Source organism: Leucoraja erinacea, chromosome 4, assembly GCF_028641065.1.
Source record: "Leucoraja erinacea ecotype New England chromosome 4, Leri_hhj_1, whole genome shotgun sequence".
NCBI lineage: Eukaryota > Metazoa > Chordata > Chondrichthyes > Rajiformes > Rajidae > Leucoraja > Leucoraja erinaceus.
In genome coordinates this window covers 105049759-105071675 of record NC_073380.1, presented here as the reverse complement: position 1 = coordinate 105071675, position 21917 = coordinate 105049759, and the positions used below count along the sequence as shown (strand labels likewise).

Here is a 21917-nt window from a genome sequence, read left to right as displayed (position 1 = left end):
GTTCATCAGTCTATGAAAGTAAGCATGCAGGTACAGCAGGCAGTTAAGAAAGCGAATGACATGTTGGCCTTTATAACAAGAGGAGTCTAGTATTGAAGCAAAGAGGTCCTTCTGCAATTGTACAGAGCCCTAGTGAGACCACACCTGGAGTATTGTATGCAGTTTTGGTCCCCTAATTTGAGGAAGGACATTCTTGCTATTGAGGGAGTGCAACGTAGGTTTACAAGGTTAATTCCCGGGATGGTGGGACTGTCATATGCTGAGCGAATGGAGCAGCTGGGCTTGTACATACTGGAGTTTAGAAGGATGAGAGATAATCTTATTGAAACATATAAGATTGTTAAGGGCTTGGACACGCTAGAGGCAGGAAACATGTTCCCGATGTTGGGGGAGTCCAGAACCAGGGGCCACAGTTTAAGAATAAGGGGTAAGTCATTTAGAAAGGAGACGAGGAAACACTTTTTCTCACAAGGAATTGTGAGTCTGTGGAATTCTCTGCCTCAGAGGGCGGTGGAGGCCGGTTCTCTGGATGCTTTCAAGAGAGAGCTAGATAGGGCTCTTAAAAATAGCGGAGTCAGGGAATGTGTGGAGAAGGCAGGAACGGGGTACTGATTGGGGATGATCAACCATGAGAAGGCAGGTACAGGATACTGAGTTGGATGATCAGCCATGATCATATTGAATGGCGATGCAGGCTCGAAGGGCCGAATAACCTACTGCTGCACCTATTTTCTATGTTTCTATGTCTATGTTTCTATCACATTGAATGGCGGTGCTGGCTCAAAGCCCCTATTGTCTATTGTCTATTGACTGTATTTTTTGACAACTATCTTCGCTCTTATCTAAACCATTGATGTCAATTACAAACAACAAGGTCAAGATATTTGGGACTTTTAAGTTTTTACACGTTTGCTTGGTAATCCCAAGCTTCCTCAGACTTATATAGGAAAGTGCTGCCCGGGAAGGAACGGGGTACTGATTGGGGATGATCAGCCATGATCACATTGAATGGCGGTGCTGACTCGAAGGGCCGAATGGCCTACTCCTGCACCTATTGTCTATTGTCTATAATAAGTATTTCTAGCATTTCTGTTCTTATTTTAGTTTTCTAATTTTTTTATTTTATTAGATTTTCATGGCCATTTTCCTCTCTACTCTCTACATCCCGAGTTTCTAATATTCATTATATAACGTACAGACAATAAGAGGTTGAACTATTCAAAGTATCTAAGGTACCCAATACTTGAATGTAAACAAAGATTAAGGCTATTTTTACATGGAAATGGAAACAGTCAATGCATATTGATTGCAATAATAATATAATTAAATTTTATCGGAAGAGGACTTTAAGTTTGTCTCGGGTCATTAAGTGGCTTAGGTTAGGAAACCACAATTGAATTTTCTTGATTCAGTGTGTTAGTAACATTAGCTGCTTATTGTGGCCAGATTTAGAGTCACTTTGTCTGATTGAATGACATTGATTTAACTATATTTTGAGAATATCATTGTGATATTGCCCAATTCATTTAATCTACAGTTGGAGGACAGATGGAAAGAGCTTTTTAACTATGAAATATATTTGATTTAAACACAGGAAATTAAGGGATTGCCTTTGAAATTATAGTGAATAAGAATTATGTAAGTGGCACTTTGGCTATTAGAACAGAGTGAATGACGTAAGGAATTGGCATTTGTTCTTTTCATTCAATTACAAATTAAAACGGACCATGCTGTAATATCTCCGTAGATGAGGCAGCAACTTCGATAATAGAAACACAGTTAATGACTTCTTCAGAGAACAATTACCTTCCGTCAAAGGTCATTCTGTTCCCTTAACATTTTCTGCAGGCAGAAGAGATTAGTTTTCTTAGCTTCACATTTAGCAGGGATATTGTGGGCTAAAGTCAAGTCAAGTCAAGTCAAGTCATGTTTATTTGTCACATACACATACGAGATGTGCAGTGAAATGAAAGTGGCAATCCTCGCGGACTTTTGTGCAAAAAGACAAATAACCAAACAACAAAAAAACTATAAACACAATCATGACACACATATACCTTCACATAATAAATATTGGAAGGAAAAACGTTCAGTAGAGTTAGTCCCTGGTGAGATAGGCGTTTACAGTCCGAATGGCCTCTGGGAAGAAACTCCTTCTCAACCTCTCTGTTCTTACCGCATGGCAAACTCCTTCTCAACCTCTCTGTTCTTACCGCATGTTTGCCTGACCGTAGCAGCTGGAACAGTCCGTTGCAGGAGTGGAAGGGGTCTCTCATGATATTGTTGGCTCTGGAGTTGCACCTCCTGATGTATAGCTCCTGCAGGGGGGCAAGTGAAGTTCCCATAGGGCTTGTTCCTGTGATGTACTTTTCCATATTATGTGTTCCCACTCTAAAGATAACTGCCTGACTTGCTGATTATACAGTTTATACCTTTATTTCAGATTTCCAGTTTCTGCAGCTTCTTAAATTTGGCTGTCATCTGGTTTTCTCTCAATTTAATGCTGAAACCCACAGGTCTCCTTACCATTGTTTCATAGGTTGATAAAATCTATCCAATCAATAACCAACACACAATTCTTCGTAATTTTGTAATGCGGTTCACAGTAAGATTTTTTTTTCTCCCATTAGATCTTCTTGAGATTTCTTGACTACGAGATGGAGAATTCTAATGAGTGCAAGCGGAATTTTGTGGCAATCTATGATGGAAGCAGCGCGGTGGAGGATCTGAAATCCAAGTTCTGCAGCACTGTAGCCAATGATTTGATGCTTCGTACTGGTCTTGGTGTCATTCGCATGTGGGCTGATGAGGGCAGTCGGAGCAGTCACTTCCAGATGCTCTTCACGTCCTTTCAAGAACGTAAGTTATATCTTGATTAATTTAAATGTGTTGGATACTATTGGGCTACGTTATAAAGGTTAAAACAGATTTACTATTGGAAAAGCTATGGACAATCCCATAATGCTTCTGAATGGTGGCCGATTAGGAAAAGGGGAGATGCAACGAGACCTGGGTATCATGGTACACCAGTCATTGAAAGTAGGCATGCAGGTGCAGCAGGCAGTGAAGAAAGCAAATGGTATGTTAGCATTCATAGCAAAAGGATTTGAGTATAAGAGCAGGGAGGTTCTACTGCAGTTGTACAGGGTCTTGGTGAGACCACACCTGGAGTATTGCGCACAGTTTTGGTCTCCTAATCTGAGGAAAGACATTCTTGCCATTAAGGGAGTACAGAGAAAATTCACCAGACTGATTCCTGGGATGTCAGGACTTCCATATGAAGCAAGACTGGATAGACTCGGCTTGTACTCGCTAGAATTTAGAAGATTGAGGATAGAAGATAGAAACTTACAAAATTCTTAAAGGGTTGGACAGGCTAGATGCAGGAAGATTAATCCCGATGTTGGGGAAGTCCAGAACAAGGGGTCACAGTTTAAGGATAAGAGGGAAGTCTTTTAGGACCGAGATGAGAAAATCATTTTTTTACACAGAGAGTGGTGAATCTGTGGAATTATCTGCCACAGAAGGTAGTTGAGGCCAGTTCATTGGCTACATTTAAGAAGGAGTTAGATGTGGCCCTTGTGGCTAAAGGGAACAGGGGGTATGGAGAGAAGGCAGGTACAGGATACTGAGTTGGATGATCAGCCATGATCATATTGAATGACGGTGCAGGCTCGGGGCCGAATGGCCTACTCCTGCACCTATTTTCTATGTTTCTATACATCACACTGTGCGTATTTGATATCCCGATCTCGTGTTGTGAAGATTGAACAATTGGATTTTACAGATATTACTTTTGTTAATCCCTGAAAATAGTGGATCTATGGTGTAGTATTGGATCAATTATCATTACTGCAATCCAACCAAATAGATTTTGGAAATAAATCAAAAGTTGCTCCAATAGTTCTGTGTAAACCACCATCTGTAATTCTTTCCTACACAAATTGCTGGATGGTTTGTGCTACTTTGTCATTATTCTGAGAAGTACCAACATGTGCCAACTTGCTTTTACTGTCTACAATAACATCGGAAAACTGCATAGAATCAGAGAGAGGGTCATAGTGATACAGTGTGGAAACAGGCCCTTCGGCAAAACTCGCCCACACTGGCCAACAATGTCCCAGCAACACTAGTCCCACTTGCTTGCGCTTGGTCCATATCCTTCCAAACCTGCCCTATCCATGTACCTGTCTAACTGTTTCTTAAACAATGGGATAATCCCAGCCTCAACTACCTCCTCTGGCATCTTATCCCATACACCCACCACCCTGTGTGTGAAAAAGTTACCCCTCTGATTCCTATTGAATCTTTTCCACTTCACCTTGAACCTATCTTCTGTGGTCCTCGATTTCCCTACTCTGTGCAAAAGATCTACGCAATCTATTCCTCTCATGATTTTGTATACCTCCATAAGATCTCCCCTCATCCTCCTGTGCTCCATGGAATAGAGACCCAACCTACTCAACCTACTCAATCCCGTTTGCCTCTGTTTGACCTATATCCTTCTCAACTTGTCCTATCAATGGTATCTGCCTCAACTACCTCCTTTAGACTTTAGACATTGGAAATACAGCGTAGAAACAGGCACTTTGGCCCACCGAGTCTGCGCTGACCTGTGATCACCCCGTATCCCTCTCACTAAGTTCAATTTACAGAGGTCATTTAGGCCACAACCCCCCACATTATTTGGAATGTTGGAGGAAACCTGAGCACCCAGAGAAAAGCCACGTGGTCACAGGGATAGCGGAGTCAGGGGATATGGTGATAAGGCAGGGGGTGCTGATTCGGGATGATCAGCCATGATCATATTGAATGACGGTGCTGGCTCGAAGGGCCAAATGGCCTCCCATATAACCATATAACAATTACAGCATGGAAACAGGCCATCTCGACCCTTCTAGTCCGTGCCGAACACGTATTCTCCCCTAGCCACATATACCTGCGCTCCGACCATAACCCTCAATTCCTTTCCCGTCCATATAACTATCCAATTTATTTTTAAATGATAAAAACAAACCTGCCTCCACCACCTTCACTGGAATCTCATTCCACACAGCTACCACTCTCTGAGTAAAGAAGTTTCCCCTCATGTTACCCCTAAACTTCTGTCCCTTAATTCTCAAGTCATGTCCCCTTGTTTGAATCTTCCCTACTCTCAGTGGGAAAAGCTTATCCACGTCAAAGTACCCCCTTAACCTTCTGCGCTCCAAAGAATAAAGCCCTAACTTGTTCAACCTTTCTCTGTAACTTAGTTGCTGAAACCCAGGCAACATTCTAATAAATCTCCTCTGTACTCTCTCTATTTTGTTGACATCCTTCCTATAATTAGGCGACCAAAATTGTACACCATACTCCAGAATTGGCCTCACCAATACCTTGTACAATTTTAACATTACATCCCAACTTCCATACTCAATGCTCTGATTTATAAAGGCCAGCACACCAAAAGCTTTCTTTACCACCCTATCTACATGAGATTCCACTTTCAGGGAACTGTGCACAGTTATTCCCAGATCCCACTGTTCACCTGCATTCTTCAATTCCCTACCATTTACCATGTACGTCCAATTTTGATTTGTCCTGCCAAGATGTAGCACCTCACACTTATCAGCATTAAATTCCATCTGCCATCTTTCAGCCCACTCTTCCAACTGGCATAAATCTGCATACTTACTACCTGCCTACACTTGCACCTATTGTCTATTGTCTATTGTCTCTCCCAAAAGCTCACACCCTCTAGTCCTGGCAACATACTCTTAAATCGTTCAAGCTTGACAATATCTTTCCTATAACATGGTGCCCAGAACTGAACACAATATTCTAAATGCGGTCTCACCAACGTCTTATACAACTGCAACATGATATCCCAATTTCTATACTCAATGCTCTGACTGATGAAGGCCAAAGTGCCAAAAGCCTTTTTGACCATCTTATCAACCTTTGACTCGACCTTCATGGAATAATGTTTAATACAAATTTAACTCACCTGAGTATCAGAGACTTTTATTCCAGCAATAGTATTCCAGCTTTTGTATCCAGATTAGGAACAATTTAAAATATGGTGTCTTGCCCCTACAGATGGTAAGCTGTTGCAAGAGTTTTTAAAACGTGATTAATTGATAGTTACAGGTTGGAATACCTTGCATGTAATCAAGTCCCGGGGCAGGGCCTTACATCGCCCGGCGCGGCTTTAAATGGCCGCGGACTTGCTAGCGCCCGCCGGGGGGCTTTGACTTTGACCAGGAGAAAAATGGAGAGCAGGGGAGAGACAAGACTTTGCCTTCCATCACAGTGAGGAGGAGATTCACTGTGATGGATGTTTGTGTAAATTGTGTGTCTTGGTTCTTTTCTTGTATGGCTGCAGAAACCAAATTCCGTTTGAACCTCATGTGAGGTTCAAATGGCAAATAAATGGTATTGTATTGTATTGTATTCTTTTGCTTGCATTGTTTCTCTTCTCACATCTCAGATTGTGCTAATTTATCTAATTTATTCTGTTGATCTTTTTCACTATCATTAAGTTTAATTGGTTCAGTAGATAGACTACAGGTTCCAAGATTCCAGATGTCCTGTTGTCAATATAAAAATCTAGCAATAGTACTAATACTTATGTGCGGCATAATGGCAGACTGTAGAACTGCTGTCTCATAGAGCCCGAGAGATCCCGGTTCAATCCTGACCTTGGGTGCAGTCTGTGTAGATTTTACATGTTCTCCCTGTGACCACGTGGATTTCCTTAAGGTGCTCATGCTTCTTCCGACATCCCAAAGATGTACAAGTCTGTAGGTTAATTGGCCTCTGTAAATTGCCCTGAGTGCATAGGGAGTGGATGCGAAAGTGGGTTAATTTAGAACTAGTGTCAACAGGTGATCGTGGATCCAATGGTCTATTTTCATGTTGCATCTCTAAAGTAAACTAAACCTTTGATAATTGGAAATGTGCTTCCTGCAGTCCGCTAGCATCTCCTTATTAGTGTAGTTTTACAAGAAGATTTCAACAGATTCAGGTAATTCATGATTAAAGTGTTATAGATTTTGGAATAAGTTTCAATAGAAAGCTCCCCTCTCAATCTCTCAAAAGACATTTAAATATAAACCAATTTACCAGGGTTGGTGGAATTGAATCAAGACAAAAATGACAGGAAAGAAAGGCTTCAGTTGAGGTGAACCGTGTCTGCACTCATATGCAATGCTGGCACATAACTTCTTTTTTTTTTCACTATCCTCAAATTTGGAGACCAAAACTGTACGCAATACTCCAGGTGTGGTCTCACCAAGACCTTGTACAACTGCAGTAGAACCTCCCTGCTCCTATACTCAAATCCTATTGCAATGAAAGATCACAATTCGCTTTCTGTACTGTTTGAATGACAATATACCTGTATAGCTGGTGTGCTGACACCCATTATGTAGATGCTGCAGATAGGGGGTGTTGTGGATAATGAAGAGGATTTCCAAAGTCTACAGAGTGATTTAGGCCATTTGGAAAAATGGGCTGAAAGATGGCAGATGGAGTTTTTGCATGCTGATAAATGTGAGGTGCTATTACCCTTGGCAGGACAAATCAAAATAGGACGTCCCAAAGATGTACATTGAAGTATGCAGTTGAACAGAGGCCTCTGGGTATAACCGTGCATAGTTCCTTGAAGGTGGAATCTCATATAGATAGGGTGGTAAAGAAAGCTTTTGGTATGCTAGCCTTTATAAATCAGAGCATTGAGTATAGAAGCTGGGATGTAATGTTAAAATTGTACAAGGCATTGGTGAGACCAAATCTGGAGTATGGTGTACAATTTTGGTCGCAAAATTAGAGGAAGGATGTCAACAAAATAGAGAGAGTACAGAGGAGATTTACTAGAATGTTGCCTGGGTTTCAACAACTAAGTTACAGAGATAGGTTGAATAAGTTAGGTCTTTATTCTCTGGAGCGCAGAAGGTTAAGGGGGGACCTGATAGAGGTCTTTAAAATGATGAGAGGGATAGACAGAGTTGATGTGGACAAGCATTTCCCTTTGAGAATAGGGAAGATTCAAACAAGAGGACAGACTTCAAATTGTGGACATTTGTTTAGCTGTAATATAGGGGGAACTTCTTGCACAGCAGAGAGTGGTGGCGGTTTGGAATGATCCCTGGAAGTGGTGGATAAGAACCTGTTGGTATCATTGAAAAAGAAATTGGATAATGAAATGGATGAGAAGGGAATCGAGGTTATGGTATGAGTGCAGGCAGGTGGGAAGAGGGGAAAAAAAATTGTTCGGCATGGACTTGTAGGGCCGAGATGGCCTGTTTCCGTGCTGTAATTGTTATATGGTTATATGGTTATTATGAATGGAATGTAAAATGCTGGAAAAAACTCAGTGGGTCAGACAGCATCCCTGGAGAACATGGATAGGTGACGGTTTGGCTCGGAGGGCTACTTCAGAATAGATTTGACCTGACGAAGGGTCCTTACCCTAAACTTCACCTATTCATGCCCTCTAGGGATGCTGCCTGATCCAATGAGTTACTCCAGCACTCCAGATGGTTTACACTCCACGAAGTGCTATAAACCGACATCTGCACTTCCTTGTTTCTATAATTATTCTGCATGGCTCTGATTTCAGAAATGCATTGTTCTTTAACCTGGAGCTTTTGCTTAATTCAGTGAGGGGAGTGTAAAGAAAGAGGTATTTACTGACAATGGAAAATATAAAACCAGGTGTAGAATGAAATAAGGTCCTTTTTACGTCAGATTGTATAAATCTGGAGAAGAAATGGGATTATGATTGCTACCCACACTTTTGCATGTCTCCTCTACTCCCTCTTCACCTACGACTGCACACCTGTACATGGCACTAACACCATCATCAAGTACGCAGATGATACAATGGTGATTGGCCTCATCAGCGACAATGATGAGTCGGCCTATAGGGAGGAGGTCCAGCTCCTAGCAGCATGGTGCGCTGACAACAACCTGGCCCTTAACTCAAGAAGACCAAGAAGCTCATTGTGGACTACAGAAGGTCTAGGGGTGGCACGCACACCCCCATCCACATCAACGGGACGGAGGTGGAGCGTGTGTCCAGCTTCAGGTTTCTGGGGGTCAACATCTCCGATGACCTCTCTTGGACCCACAATACCTCAACACTGGTCAAGAAGGCTCACCAGCGTCTCTTCTTCCTGAGTAGACTGAAGAAGGTCCATCTGTCTCCTCAGATCCTGGTGAACTTCTACCGCTGCACCATCGAGAGCATCCTTACAAACTGCATCACAGTATGGTATGGCAACTGCTCTGTCTCTGATCAGAAAGCACTGCAGAGGGTGGTGAACATTGCCCAACGCATCACCGGTTCCTCACTCCCCTCCATTGAGTCTGTCCAAAGCAAGCGCTGTCTGCGGAGGGCGCTCAGCATCGTCAAGGACTGCTCTCACCCCAACCATGGACTGTTTATGCTCCAGGGCACTACAGGTCTCTCCGTTCCCGGACCAGCTGGTCCAGGAACAGCTTCTTCCCTGCGGTTGTTACCCTACTGATCTCTACGCCTTGGTGATTGCCAATCACCCCCCCACCCTCGGACACTCTTTCCCCCAGTGACTGATCTCCCTCCCCGGAAATTGCACTACTGCTACTGTATATACACATATATATATATTTACTGTTCCATTATTCTGTGTTCACACTTCTGGGTGAGATGCTAACTGCATTTTGTTGTCTCTGTACTTGTACACTGCACAATGACAATAAAGTTTTGAATCTTGAATCTTGAATCACTTGATGGGTCCAAAGACTCCAATCATATTATCTTCAAAGTTGCATCTTTAATATTGATAGCCCAGCAAATTTCCTTTTAGAAACATTGACAGTTCAGAAACAGTACAATTCTCACTCATGCTTTAAGGGCATCTTGGTCGCCATGGACGAGTAGGGCCGAAGGGCTTGTTTCCGTGCTGTGCGACTTTATGACTAAATGATGACAGGGCTCTCGAGGTGAATTATGTAGCAATGTGAGAAATTCAAGCATTGAAAGATTATTGCAGAATATTTTAACAACGGTGTATGAGACACTTTCAGCATAATATGATATTATAAAATAAGCATGATACAGAATTGTCCATCAACTCTTTGCACCTAGGCGTTAGTTCTTGTGTATGCCCCAGCCGAGTACTGCGCACCCGTATGGAGTAGAGCAGACATACTAGCCTGGTAGACACGAGCCTGAACGACACCTTGCGAACCATCACTGGGTGCCTTCAACCTACTCCAGTCGAGCAGCTCCCTATACTTGCAGGCAAGCAGCAAATCTGGCACTATCGCGTCGTGCCATGGACCCGGATCACCTCCTGCATCAGGCTATCAGCAGAGGGCAGAGGTCACCCCGACTGAAGTCCCGTCACCCCTTTGCTCCAGATGGAAAACAACTTCTAGCATCCATCCAGCCAACTGAGACAAAAGCACACAGGATAGCCACCAAGTGGTCACAGGAGTATAAGACAACCTCATCTCCATCACACAGCTACATGTTTTCACCAGATAAAAGCTGCCCAGGGTCTGAGCTCCCCAGAGGAGCGTGGGTGAAGCTCAACAGACTTGGTACTGGAGTTGGGTGTTTCAATGCCAGCGTGTGGAGATGGGGGCTCCCTCTGCCAGAGCCCAGCCTGTGAATGTGGAGCAGAACAACAGACAGCCAACCATGTCATCTCTGGGTGCCTGCTCTACTACCCACAAAATGGAGCTGTCAGGGTCTGGCAGACATTGCCACAGAGACAACAACCTGGCTGCTCAACACCCGGCTTGAGATCTAACTATTCCTTTGGTTTATGTTTAATTCACAAGAAGAAGTCCTCAGAAATTTGAGTATAGGAGCAGGGAATTTCTACTACAGGGTGTACAGGGTCTTGGTGAGACCACACCTGGAGTATTGCGTACAGTTTTGGTCTCCAAATCTGAGGATGAACATCATTATTGCCATAGAGGGAGTGCAGAGAAGGTTCACCAGACTGATTCCTGGGATGTCAGGACTGTCTTATGAAGAAAGACTGGATAGACTCGGCTTGTACTTGCTAGAATTTAGGAGATTGAGGGGGGATCTTATAGAAACTCACAAAATTCTTAAGGGGTTGGACAGGCTACATGCAGGAAGATTGTTCCCGATGTTAGGGAAGTCCAGGACAAGGGGTCACAGCTTAAGGATAAAGGGGAAATCCTTTAAAACCGAGATGAGAAGAACTTTTTTCACACAGAGAGTGGGGAATCTCTGGAACTCTCTGCCACAGAAGGTAGTTGAGGCCTTGTGGCTATATTTAAAGGGGGATGTGGCCCTTGGGCTAAAGGGATCGGGGGTATGGAGAGAAGGCAGGGATGGGATACTGAGTTGGATGATCAGCCATGATCATATTGAATGTCAGTGCAGGCTCAAAGGGCCGAATGGCCTACTCCTGCACCTATATTCTATGTTTCTATGTTTCTATGAAATGTCCAGGGCATATGGAAGTGTAGTGGGGACATAAAACATAGTTGTATGAATTTGAATTGATTTTACCTTACACAGACAAATGGGACTTAAACGGATGGGGATATTGATTTGCACGGAAAGGTTAAGCTGGAACTGTTTCACTACTGTACGACTCTATACATAACTCTTGTTTTGTTTAGAGGATAATGTATGTTGCAACGTGATGGTGAGGAGATAGATTGAAAAAGTCTAAATTATTAGAATGGAAAAGACTAAACTTTTGAACAAGGTGCCAAAGGGTTTGATGATGCCACGACGATCATAGTACACTATAGCTTTTACAAGCCGACACAACAAACTTGCCAATGCTCAAACATAGCACAATACCCAGTAATGTCTTATTTGGGAGTAATTGTGTGACATAACAGGAGTATGGTGACTGAGGCTGGGAAACAGATGACAATAGTACAAAGAGTCAATAGTAACATTGTGAGTTTATTATGGTAGAATGATAGCGGCTTGGTCTATTTATTGGAATTGCATGAGGAAGCTTCAAAGATCTCTGCAAAGTCAGGAGAAAGTTGGGAGTGAGCAGCATGACACCGAAGAGAGAAATAAGTGCAGTAAGTCAAGAGGGTCGTGGAGGGAACAGCAAAATGTGACTTTTATTTAGTTCGCCCACAGGAGTTGAGAGCATCAAAAAGTTACTGAGTACATGGATACAATGTTAAAGATGGAAGGAAATAGGGGAACAGCACGAGACAATACATTGCAGAAAACAACAGCACTAAGTATTAAGGTCCTATCCCACGAGCATGCGCCTGCATGCGGCAAGCGCGACCTAACGTGGTCGCTTGAGCCGTACGGCTTCGCGGGGCCGGTCCCACTTCGATCGCCGGAGCCATATGGAGTTGTGCGGAGCTGGTCCCGACATCGAGCGGGGCTCCGAAGAACTGACCGTGTTCAAAAATTCCGCAAACTTCCCGCTGACTTTGCTCGAACTTCATGTCACTGGACCTCCGCGCAGCTCCTGCTTCAGGTGCATGCTGGTGGGACCGGCCCTTTAGGTCGCGCTTGCCGCATGGAGTCGCATGCTCGTGGGACAGGCCCTTTAAGGCGTGGATTCAACGAGAAAAGCAGCAGGCTATAATGTTGAAATCATCAGAGTAGACAGCATCCTTGGTTTATTTTTACCCTGGTCTTGTGATCTGGTTGGTTGCCCCCTAATGCAGCACTGATTCGAGTGATTCTGCCAACATCAGCTCCACAGGATCACCCAAATCCATGAGCTGGGTAAACAAACCAACATCAATGTTCCTTCCCAGAACAACATCCTCAGCATCGGGACCTAATTATAATCATCAGCTCTGACAACACCATTATGTGTTTGAATAAGGCACCTGGCACTCTGCATGGCAAGGGGAGAGTAGTAGGACTAAAGAAATGATTCAAGGCTGTTCTCAGACCCTTCTTGAAATTGTGTACATTTCCCAATGGCACCAACAATCAACAAACTTGCAGAAGTTCAAATTATGAAATAAAATCATTCAATGCTGAGAACACGTGAGAGGTCGGGCAGTATTTTTTGAAAGAGAAATAGTTTACGTTTCAAGTTTGAGACCATTGGTCAATGCTGGGAATGAAAGGAAATGAGGGAGTTTTGTTGCAGAGAATGAAAGGGAGGGATGAAACAAATAAAATCTTTGATTTTCTGTATCTCAGAAAGTTGTAAAGGTTGAATCATTGAATATATTCAAAGCTGAGATCTACAGGTTTTTGATTTATAGAGGAGTCAAAAATGTTGTGAAATGGACTGGAGGAAAAGCCTAAGTCAGATCAAATATGTCATGGAATGGTAGAGCAGGTCCGAGGTCCATATGGCCCACACCTATTTTGTTTCTTTAAGGTTACTTAAGTATCCTTTCTATTAGTTAAACAAATTTTACGGTCTGGGTTGATGAGATTCATCACCTCCAGGCCTAATGACAATATCCAGAATATAAATGCAGTTAAACTGGCTTAATTAAGGATCCTTGCACAGCAAGATGATTATTAAACTCATGACACTTGATAATAGACGGCTGCTTCCATATCATTTAAAAACAAGTCTCTTTTCAATCCAATGCTGACAATCTCAATGTGACTGCCACGCATGCTGATAGGTTTGTTGTTATTGTAAGGGTCTTGGTGAGACCACACCTGGAGTATTGCGTACAGTTTTGGTCTCCTAATCTGAGGAAAGACATTCTTGCCATAGAGGGAGTACAGAGAAGGTTCACCAGACTGATTCCTGGGATGTCAGGACTTTCATATGAAGAAAGACTGGATAGACTCGGCTTGTACTCGCTAGAATTTAGAAGATTGAGGGGGGATCTTATAGAAACTTACAAAATTCTTAAGGGGTTGGACAGGCTAGATGCAGGAAGGTTGTTCCCGATGTTGGGGACGTCCAGAACAAGGGGTCACAGTTTAAGAATAAGGGGGAAATCCTTTAGGACCAAGATGAGAAAAACATTTTTCACACAGAGAGTGGTGAATCTCTGGAATTCTCTGCCACAGAAGGTAGTTGAGGCCAGTTCATTGGCTATATTTAAGAGGGAGTTAGATGTGGGCCTTGTGGCTAAAGGGATCAGGGAGTATGGAGAGAAGGCAGGTACAGGATACTGAGTTGGATAATCAGCCATGATCATATTGAATGGCGGTGCAGGCTCGAAGGGCCGAATGGACTACTCCTGCACCTATTTTCTATGTTTCAGCTGTCCAATGCTGAGCCATCCATTCTCAGGAAGAGTTCCAAATGTTAACGTTGTGAGCAGTCCTGGTCCCTGCTAATCAACGAGCCTTTACTAAATCAGGTAATCATTGCATTGAATTCAATCAATGGACACCCTCAGGAATCTGTTGTGTCTATTGTCCTACTCAGAACAATGTTGAACACATGGCATTTGTCCCATAATTGCAGTATTGAAGTGGATGCTTGTCAATAAACTTGTCCATTCCATCAAAACATTGCATCACACTGGTGTGGGATGCCTTGCAGAGTATTTGCAGTACCTGCCCAGATGCATTCTAGAGCCATTTACAGAGGGGTATGTTTTCCACATCAAATAATATCTTCCCGTGACCCTGGTCAGAGAACACCATTGCATATAGTTTGCTTTTATAGACTTCCAGCTGCTGTTGGCAGAGTCACCGTGTTCCTTCGGCAACCACCATAGATACAGGTGTTTAGGAAGGAACTGCAGATGCTGGTTTTAAACTGAAGATAGATACAAAAAGCTGGGGTAACTCAGCGGGTCAGACAGCATCTCTGGAGAAAAGGAATAAGTGTCGTTTTGGGTCAAAACCCGGCCCAAAATGCCACCTATTCCTTTTCTCCAGAGATGCTGTCTGACCTGCTGAGTTACTGGGGCTTTTTCTGTTTACCATAGATACAGGCACTGTGGAGCACATCCATAGAGAAGCTATGTATCGACCAATAATGCCTTTCTTGGAAAATCATTGCAGGAACTTGAATCTATCAAGAACTTGAACAATGACAAGCAGATAGAGTCAGCTGTCACCCTATAATCTGGCCTACAGTCATCAAAAACGATTACAACTCTGCACGAGTTAAAGGCCGACCACTGCTGTGCTCTAATTAAGGAAAAGATGGAATGCTTTCCATGGTTAGGATAGCAAATGAGAAGTTCCTAAGATTTGTCCTGGATTTCTCCACAATATTGATCAATCATCCTGATCTGTTAAAGCACTAAAACACTAATAATACATTAACAAGAGAATGATTAAATCTCTTCTACTCAAAGACAATTTCTTCAAAAGTTACTTCTCAACTGTACTTAACTGAGTGACCAGATCCTGCTCCTATGTATTGTCAGTTTCCTGCTTCTGAGTGGCAGCACACAACTGCTGGGTTTCCTCCCGGAGTGATGCTTTCCCATAATTTAGCAGAGTGTCCATAGAAAGCAGCGCCACTCCTAGATCCAGCATTCTTGTGCCCCTGTCCCACTTAGGAAACCTGAACGGAAACCTCTGGAGATTTTGCTCCCCACCGAAGGTTTCCATGCGGTTCCCGGAGGTTGCAGGTGGTTGCAGGTAGTGGAAGCAGGTAGGGAGACTGACAAAAACCTCCAGGAACCGCCCGGAAACCTTGGGTGGGGCGCAAAGTCTCCAGAGGTTTCCGTTCAGGTTTCCTAAGTGGGACAGGGGCATTACTCCAAGAACATAGATCTCTATCCTCAGCTCTAGTCTGGGAGAATCTCCCTTCTCCCAGACTGCAGTTCAACACTTCTGGAGGACAGCTCTCTGAGCCCAGACTGCGACTTATTGCTCCTGGAGTGCAAATCCAAGTTGCTGGAAGTTGCTCCTGGTTCTAGGACAGATATTCCCGGTTCTTGGAATATACTTCCCTGTTCCTATTTTGCAGTTAAATAGGTAGAATATAAGCGCAGATATTGGCGTTGGAAATGGGTGAACAACGTCACTCATTCCTTCTACCCAGAGATGCGGCTTGTCCCATTGAGTTATTCTTGCATTTGTGTCTATCTCTATTATATTATAGTCAGGTGTATCAAGATAAGCTTTGTTTATGCGTTGTGTGGTCACATTGTGCTATAGAGGATACAATTAATCCATGCCCAATTACAACAGTGCAAAAAAAAAGTGCAAAATAGAGAAGCACTCAATTACAACAGTGTTACTAAAGTCTGCATTTTTTTTGCACTGTTATAATGGTGTATGGCTTGATTGTATTTGTGTATAGCATAATGTGACTGCATAGCAGCAATACAGCATTACAGATGCAGAGAGAAAAAAAAGTGCAAGATCTGCAATGAGGAAGTTGGGAGAACAGAACTGCTTCCTATTTATTGGAGGACTGATCAGTAGTCTGACAACAGCAGGGAAGAAGTTGTTCATGAAGTTGTCTCGGTGCGTGCTTACAGGTTCTTGCATCTTCTGCACCACTGGAGAGGTCTGAAAATAGCCTCTCGTTTATGTTGGCTGCTTTCCCGAGGTAGCGTGAATGTAGATGTAGTTGACGAGGGAGAAGCTAGTCTGTGTGATGGACTGGGCTATGTACACAATTCTTTGCAACTTTTTTTTGCGGTCTTTGGCAGAACTGTTGCCAAACCCAAGCTGTGATGCATCCCAACAGGATATTTTCTATGGGGTGTATCTGCAAAAGTTAAGATACTTTAAGATTATTTGAACATTTAAAACATAAAAATTGAAACATTTAAAACTGAAGAGCAATGGGCTGAATAGTGCCAGAATCAGCCTACTTCCCGCATCCACTATCACTATATGTGATATCTGTGGTCCAATTTTCTTGAAGACTAGGCTTCCATTGTTGTACTTCCGGTGGCGCTGGTGCCAGCAGCCTCCACCTACAGCCCGGTATCTTTTTGTTTTTTTGTTTATTTAGTTATGTTGATGTGTGTTTTTTTTTGTGTGTTTTTTTGAGTTTTTATGTGGGGGAAGAGGGCACGGTGCGGGGGATACCGTCCTTCAGCCGCTTCCTGGTGAGGACGCGTCACTATTATTCGAGTGCGCTTGTCCATTCGCCCCCCCCATTTTGTGTCCCTCCCCCCACAGCGGCCTACCTACCTGGATTGGCGCGGCCTTTCCTGCCGGGATCGACCGGAGCTCCAGCAGCGGCGGGACAGCGCTGAAACATCGCGGGGCTGGCGATGCCTTACCGGGGGTCGCCGTCTGGAGCCCGGAGTGCTGGACCTGCTGCACCGACATCCTTGAGCTGCGGTTTGCGGAGCTCCCAACGCGGGCAGCGCTGATGGACAGCGCGGGGTCCTGTGACTCTGCCCGGCTCTGCCTGTGGACTCAGGAGAACTGCGGACTCCGGCAGCGGGAGGCGGCTGATCAGAAGTTCCGGGCCGCTGAGGAGGAAGATGCTCACCGTCGGGGTTCGGCGTCGGCGTTCCACCAGCCCGGCGTGAGGGCCTGAACATCGGGCCACCCGGGGAGGCGACCGCGAGTGCTCGGAAGGCCCCGACCACGTATGAACACGGAGGGGAGGCTGGCTGGACTATGGTGCCATCCTCACCTTGGTGCCATTTATGTTATGTTGTGTCGTGGACTTTCTGTGTTTGTGCTTTTTTTTTAATTCAATTTCAATTTTATTTTTAATATGTTTTATTATTTATTTATAATTTATTTATTTTTTTATGATTTTTTTTATGATACTGCCTGCAAGGGAAATTCATTTCATTGTCTCAAATTGAGACAATGACAATAAATTTGAATACAATACAATACAATACAATACATTGATGAGGCAATTCCTTAGCTTCATGAGATCCTACTCCCAGATCATGGTAAAGGCACTTTGAAAACTCCCAGCTGCCAAAGGTCCTTGTAAATAAAATTCAATATCTCATAATCATCGATATTTTAAAACTGTTCAAAAACAGAAGTAAAAAAATAAATAATGATAAAAATAACATTACTACAGAAGATTCTACGATAAGATGTTAAGTGTTATCAAGCATTTAGAAATAACTTAAGAACATTTACTGTCACAACCTTATATTCTAGAAAGTATTTGTAACCATTCAAATTAATCAAAAATAAGAAGATACACCAAGCTGTTCTAAATTAGGTTGGCAATCCCATCATATTGAATGGGACTGTGCCATATGTTGCAGTGTTGAAGGGCGAGCACTGAAGGATAAGATGAAGAATACAGAACTGGCCCTCAGCTCAGGACGTTTGTGTTCTATCTTTGTATTTAGTGCTGAGTCCAGTGGTAGATTGGGAGGTTGGATACGCTAACATCACATCTGACCTTCAGCACAAGAAGCACGGAATGAGCCGACGCATGCATTACAATTAACACAGGGCTTCTCTATAAAGCTGTCCACTCCAGCAAACTCCAGTCTGTTACATCGATGCTTAGAAATAGATGCGGATAAATTTTCCATTGCAGCTGCTGGAAAACCGGTGAAGCTCACACTGAACAGCTGGGCTCTGTGAAGAGACCACCATCAGCAAGAGCAAGTAGCTGTGAAGAGACATGTGAATTCTATGTATGTACACAACCCACACCGCAATCTCATACCTCCTGCAGCGTTGGGATTTAGAGATCAGGTGTCCTTTAATTTTGCAGTCCTGATGTCAATTGGTGAATAAATGTGTTGGCAGCAGCCCAGTATTACAGTGCCAATAAGCATCTATCATAACATGACAAACTGAATGGGAAATGCTTTTTTACTTATGAACAGAAACATTAATCCTGCAAAATGTTTTCATTTTTGGTAGTTATTTGTCACACCAAACTACATACACACATCTTTATGCCCCTGTCCCACTTAGAAAACCTGAACGGAAATCTCTGGAGATTTTGCACCCCACCCAAGGTTTCCGTGCGGTTCCCGGAGGTTTTTGTCAGTCTCCCTACCTGCTTCCACTACCTGCAACCTCCGGCAACCACCTGCAACCTCTGGGAACCACACTGACACCTTGGGTGGGGCGCAAAGTCTCCAGAGGTTTCCGTTCAGGTTTCCTAAGTGGGACAGGGGCATTACACTAAGGGCTGCAGGGAAAGTGCTGGGAACTATAGACCGATGAGAATATCTGCAGTCGGAAAGTTACTGAAGAGTATTCTGGGGGAAAGGAAAATACGTGTAATTAGTAGGACAAGGGTTGATTAGGGATAGTCAGTGTGGTTTTGTACATGGGAGATCACAAATCTGATTGATTTTCTTGAAGATGTGACTGTAAAGTTGATGAGGGCAGAGCTGTAGATTTTATATATTTGAATTTCAACAAAGCATTCTACATGGTAGGCTGCTCTGGAAGGTTATATCTCATGGGATCCAAGGAGAGATAGCTGAATGGATAGAAAATTGGCTTGATGGAAGGAAGCAGAGGGTGATGCTGGAAGGTTGCCTTTCAGACTGGAGGCCTGTGACTAGTGGTGTGCCTCAGAGTTCGGTGCTGGGCCCATTGCTGTTTGTCATCACTCTCATTGATTTGGATGCGAATGTACATGGCAAGATTAGCAAATTTGCAGATGATACAAAAGTGTGTGGAATTGCAGATAGTGAAGATGGTTGACAAAAATTGCAGCAGGATCTTGATCGATTGGCCAGGTAGGATGAGGAATGATTGATGAAATGTATTACAGAAATGTGAAGTGTTGCAATTTGGGAAGTCTAACATGGGCAGGACCTAGACAGTGAATGGTAGTGCTCTGGGTAGTGTTGTACACCAGAGGGATCTAGAAGTGCATGTACATAGTTCCTTGAAGTTGGCACAGGTAGATGGGGTGGACAAAAAGGCTTTTGATGCATTGGCCTTCATCAGTTTGTGTATTGAGTGTATGTTGGGTGGTCGTGATGCAGTTATATAAGATGTGGGTGAGGCTGCTTTTAGAGTATCTCGTTCAGTTCTGGGCACCATGTTATAGGAAAGATGGTGTTAAGTTGGAAAGGGTGCAGAGATGATTTACAAGGGTGTTGCCAGGACTCAATGGTCTGAGCTCTAGGAAGAGATTGAGCAGGCTGGGATTTTATTTCCTGGAGCGCAGGAGGATGAGGTGTGATCTTATAGAGGTGTATAAAATCATGAGTGGAATAGATCGGGTGGGCACACAGAGTCTCATGCTCAGAGTGGGGAAATGGAGAACCAGAGGGCATAAAGGTTTAAGGTGAAGATGTTATAGGAATCTGAGGGCGAACTTTTTCTTGGATAGGGTGGGGGTGAATGGAACAAGCTGCTGGAGGAGGTAGTTGAGGCAGGGATTATCGCAATGTTTAGGAAGTAATTAGACAGGTACATGGATATTGCAGGTTAGAGGGTATAGACAAACAAAGGTAAGTGGGACTAGTGTAGATGGAACATGTTGGTCATTGTGGGTGTTGGGACGAAGGGCTTGTTTCCACACTGACTCTATGACTGTAAGTTTGTAATTGAAAGACATTAATCTGTGGTATCAGTATGAGCAGGATTGTGGTTCAGAATCTTCACATTATGCAGGGATAGTCCTTCTGTTTATAAGCAAAATATTTTTTACAGTGGTCATCTCAGTTTGAGACTTTGACCTCATTTCCAATTGCCTTAACAAGGATACTTCACTTAGCACTTAGAGTGTATTCCCCGGAACAAGAGTAGTGATGGAATCAGTAGTAAAAGGAGATGATGGAATAATATACAGAGAGATGTGATAGAGTTTTATACAGTGCTGTTTTGCTGAGATACCTGGGTATTGGGAACCTGGCCTGAACACCCACCCTCTCCATTGTTGTGCCAAGAAGATGGAGCAAATCCAGCAGTGAAAATTCCAACAATGAATTAGTCCATGGTATGGTGCAGAGAGGCTGTCTGTGCGTGGAAAGTAGTTTTGGTTACAAACAGCCCATGTCCTGCAGAGTGAGAAGGATCTGAGTTGCTGCAGTGCTGGTTCAAAGGGCCAAATGGCCTACTCCTGCACCTATTGTCTATTGTCTATTGCTGAGGGACCCACATCTTCTCAGGTGGCTGCAACTGGTACATGACTTTCAGTTGCAAACCTAGTTCAAACATATATATGGGAATGCAAGAGAGGATACAAAGGGCTGAAGTCCTGAACTCAGCAGGTCAGGCAGCATCACTAGAGAAAATGGATAGGTGACACTTTGTAGGGGGGTGGGAAAAGAGGCAGGGCAGGACAAAACCTGGCAGGTTATAGATTAATACAGGTGAGGGTTTATTTTTTGATAGGCAGATGATCGGACAAAGGCCAGAGATGAAAAGACAGAAGGTGTAAGACAAAAAGATTAAAGATTTGTGAATTGTGAAGCTAGAGGGAGGAATGTAGATGGAAGGGGAGGAGGTGAGGGGGTGGGGGTGGACAAAGACCAGGGTGGGGGAAAGAAGATAGAGTGGGCTGTAGTTGCCTAAATTTGGAGAATTCAATGTTCATACCATTGAGTTGTGAGCTACCCAAGCAGAATATGAGGTGTTCTTCCTCCAGTTGGCACGTGGCCTTACTTCAGCAATGGAGGAGGCCCAGCACATAAAGGTCAGTATGGGAATGGGAAAATAAGTTACAATGTTTAGCAGCCTGAAGATCCAGTTGACCTTGGTGGACTGAATGCAAGTGCACGGTGAAACGGCCACTGAGCTTGTCTCACCAAAATACAAGAGCCCATGTCAGGAACACCAGATTCAGATTCAGATTCAGATTCAGATTCAAGTTTAATTGTCATTGTCAGTGTACAGTACAGAGACAACGAAATGCATTTAGCATCTCCCTTGAAGAGCGACATAGCAAACGATTTGAATTAAAGAAAATAATAAGTGTCCGTGGGGGGGGGGTGATTGGCAGTCACCGAGGTACGTTGTTTAGTAGAGCGACAGCCACCTGAAAGAAGCTGTTCCTCGACCTGCTGGTTCGGCAACGGAGAGACCTGTAGCGCCTCCCGGATGGTAGGAGGGTAAACAGTCCATGGTTGGGGTGAGAGCAGTCCTTGGCGATGCTGAGCGCCCT

General features: G+C 43.7%; 1 protein-coding gene across 3 annotated transcripts in view; it reads left to right on the top strand.

Moving 5' to 3' along the window:
• Window positions 1-21917, top strand: part of neto1l (neuropilin (NRP) and tolloid (TLL)-like 1, like) — a 378731-nt gene that overhangs the window by 316805 nt on the left and 40009 nt on the right. For all 3 annotated transcript variants that reach the window (XM_055634882.1, XM_055634881.1, XM_055634883.1), the window contains one exon: window positions 2631-2859. In XM_055634882.1, coding sequence (XP_055490857.1) covers window positions 2631-2859 — 229 coding nt within the window. The remainder of the gene's footprint in view (window positions 1-2630; window positions 2860-21917) is intronic.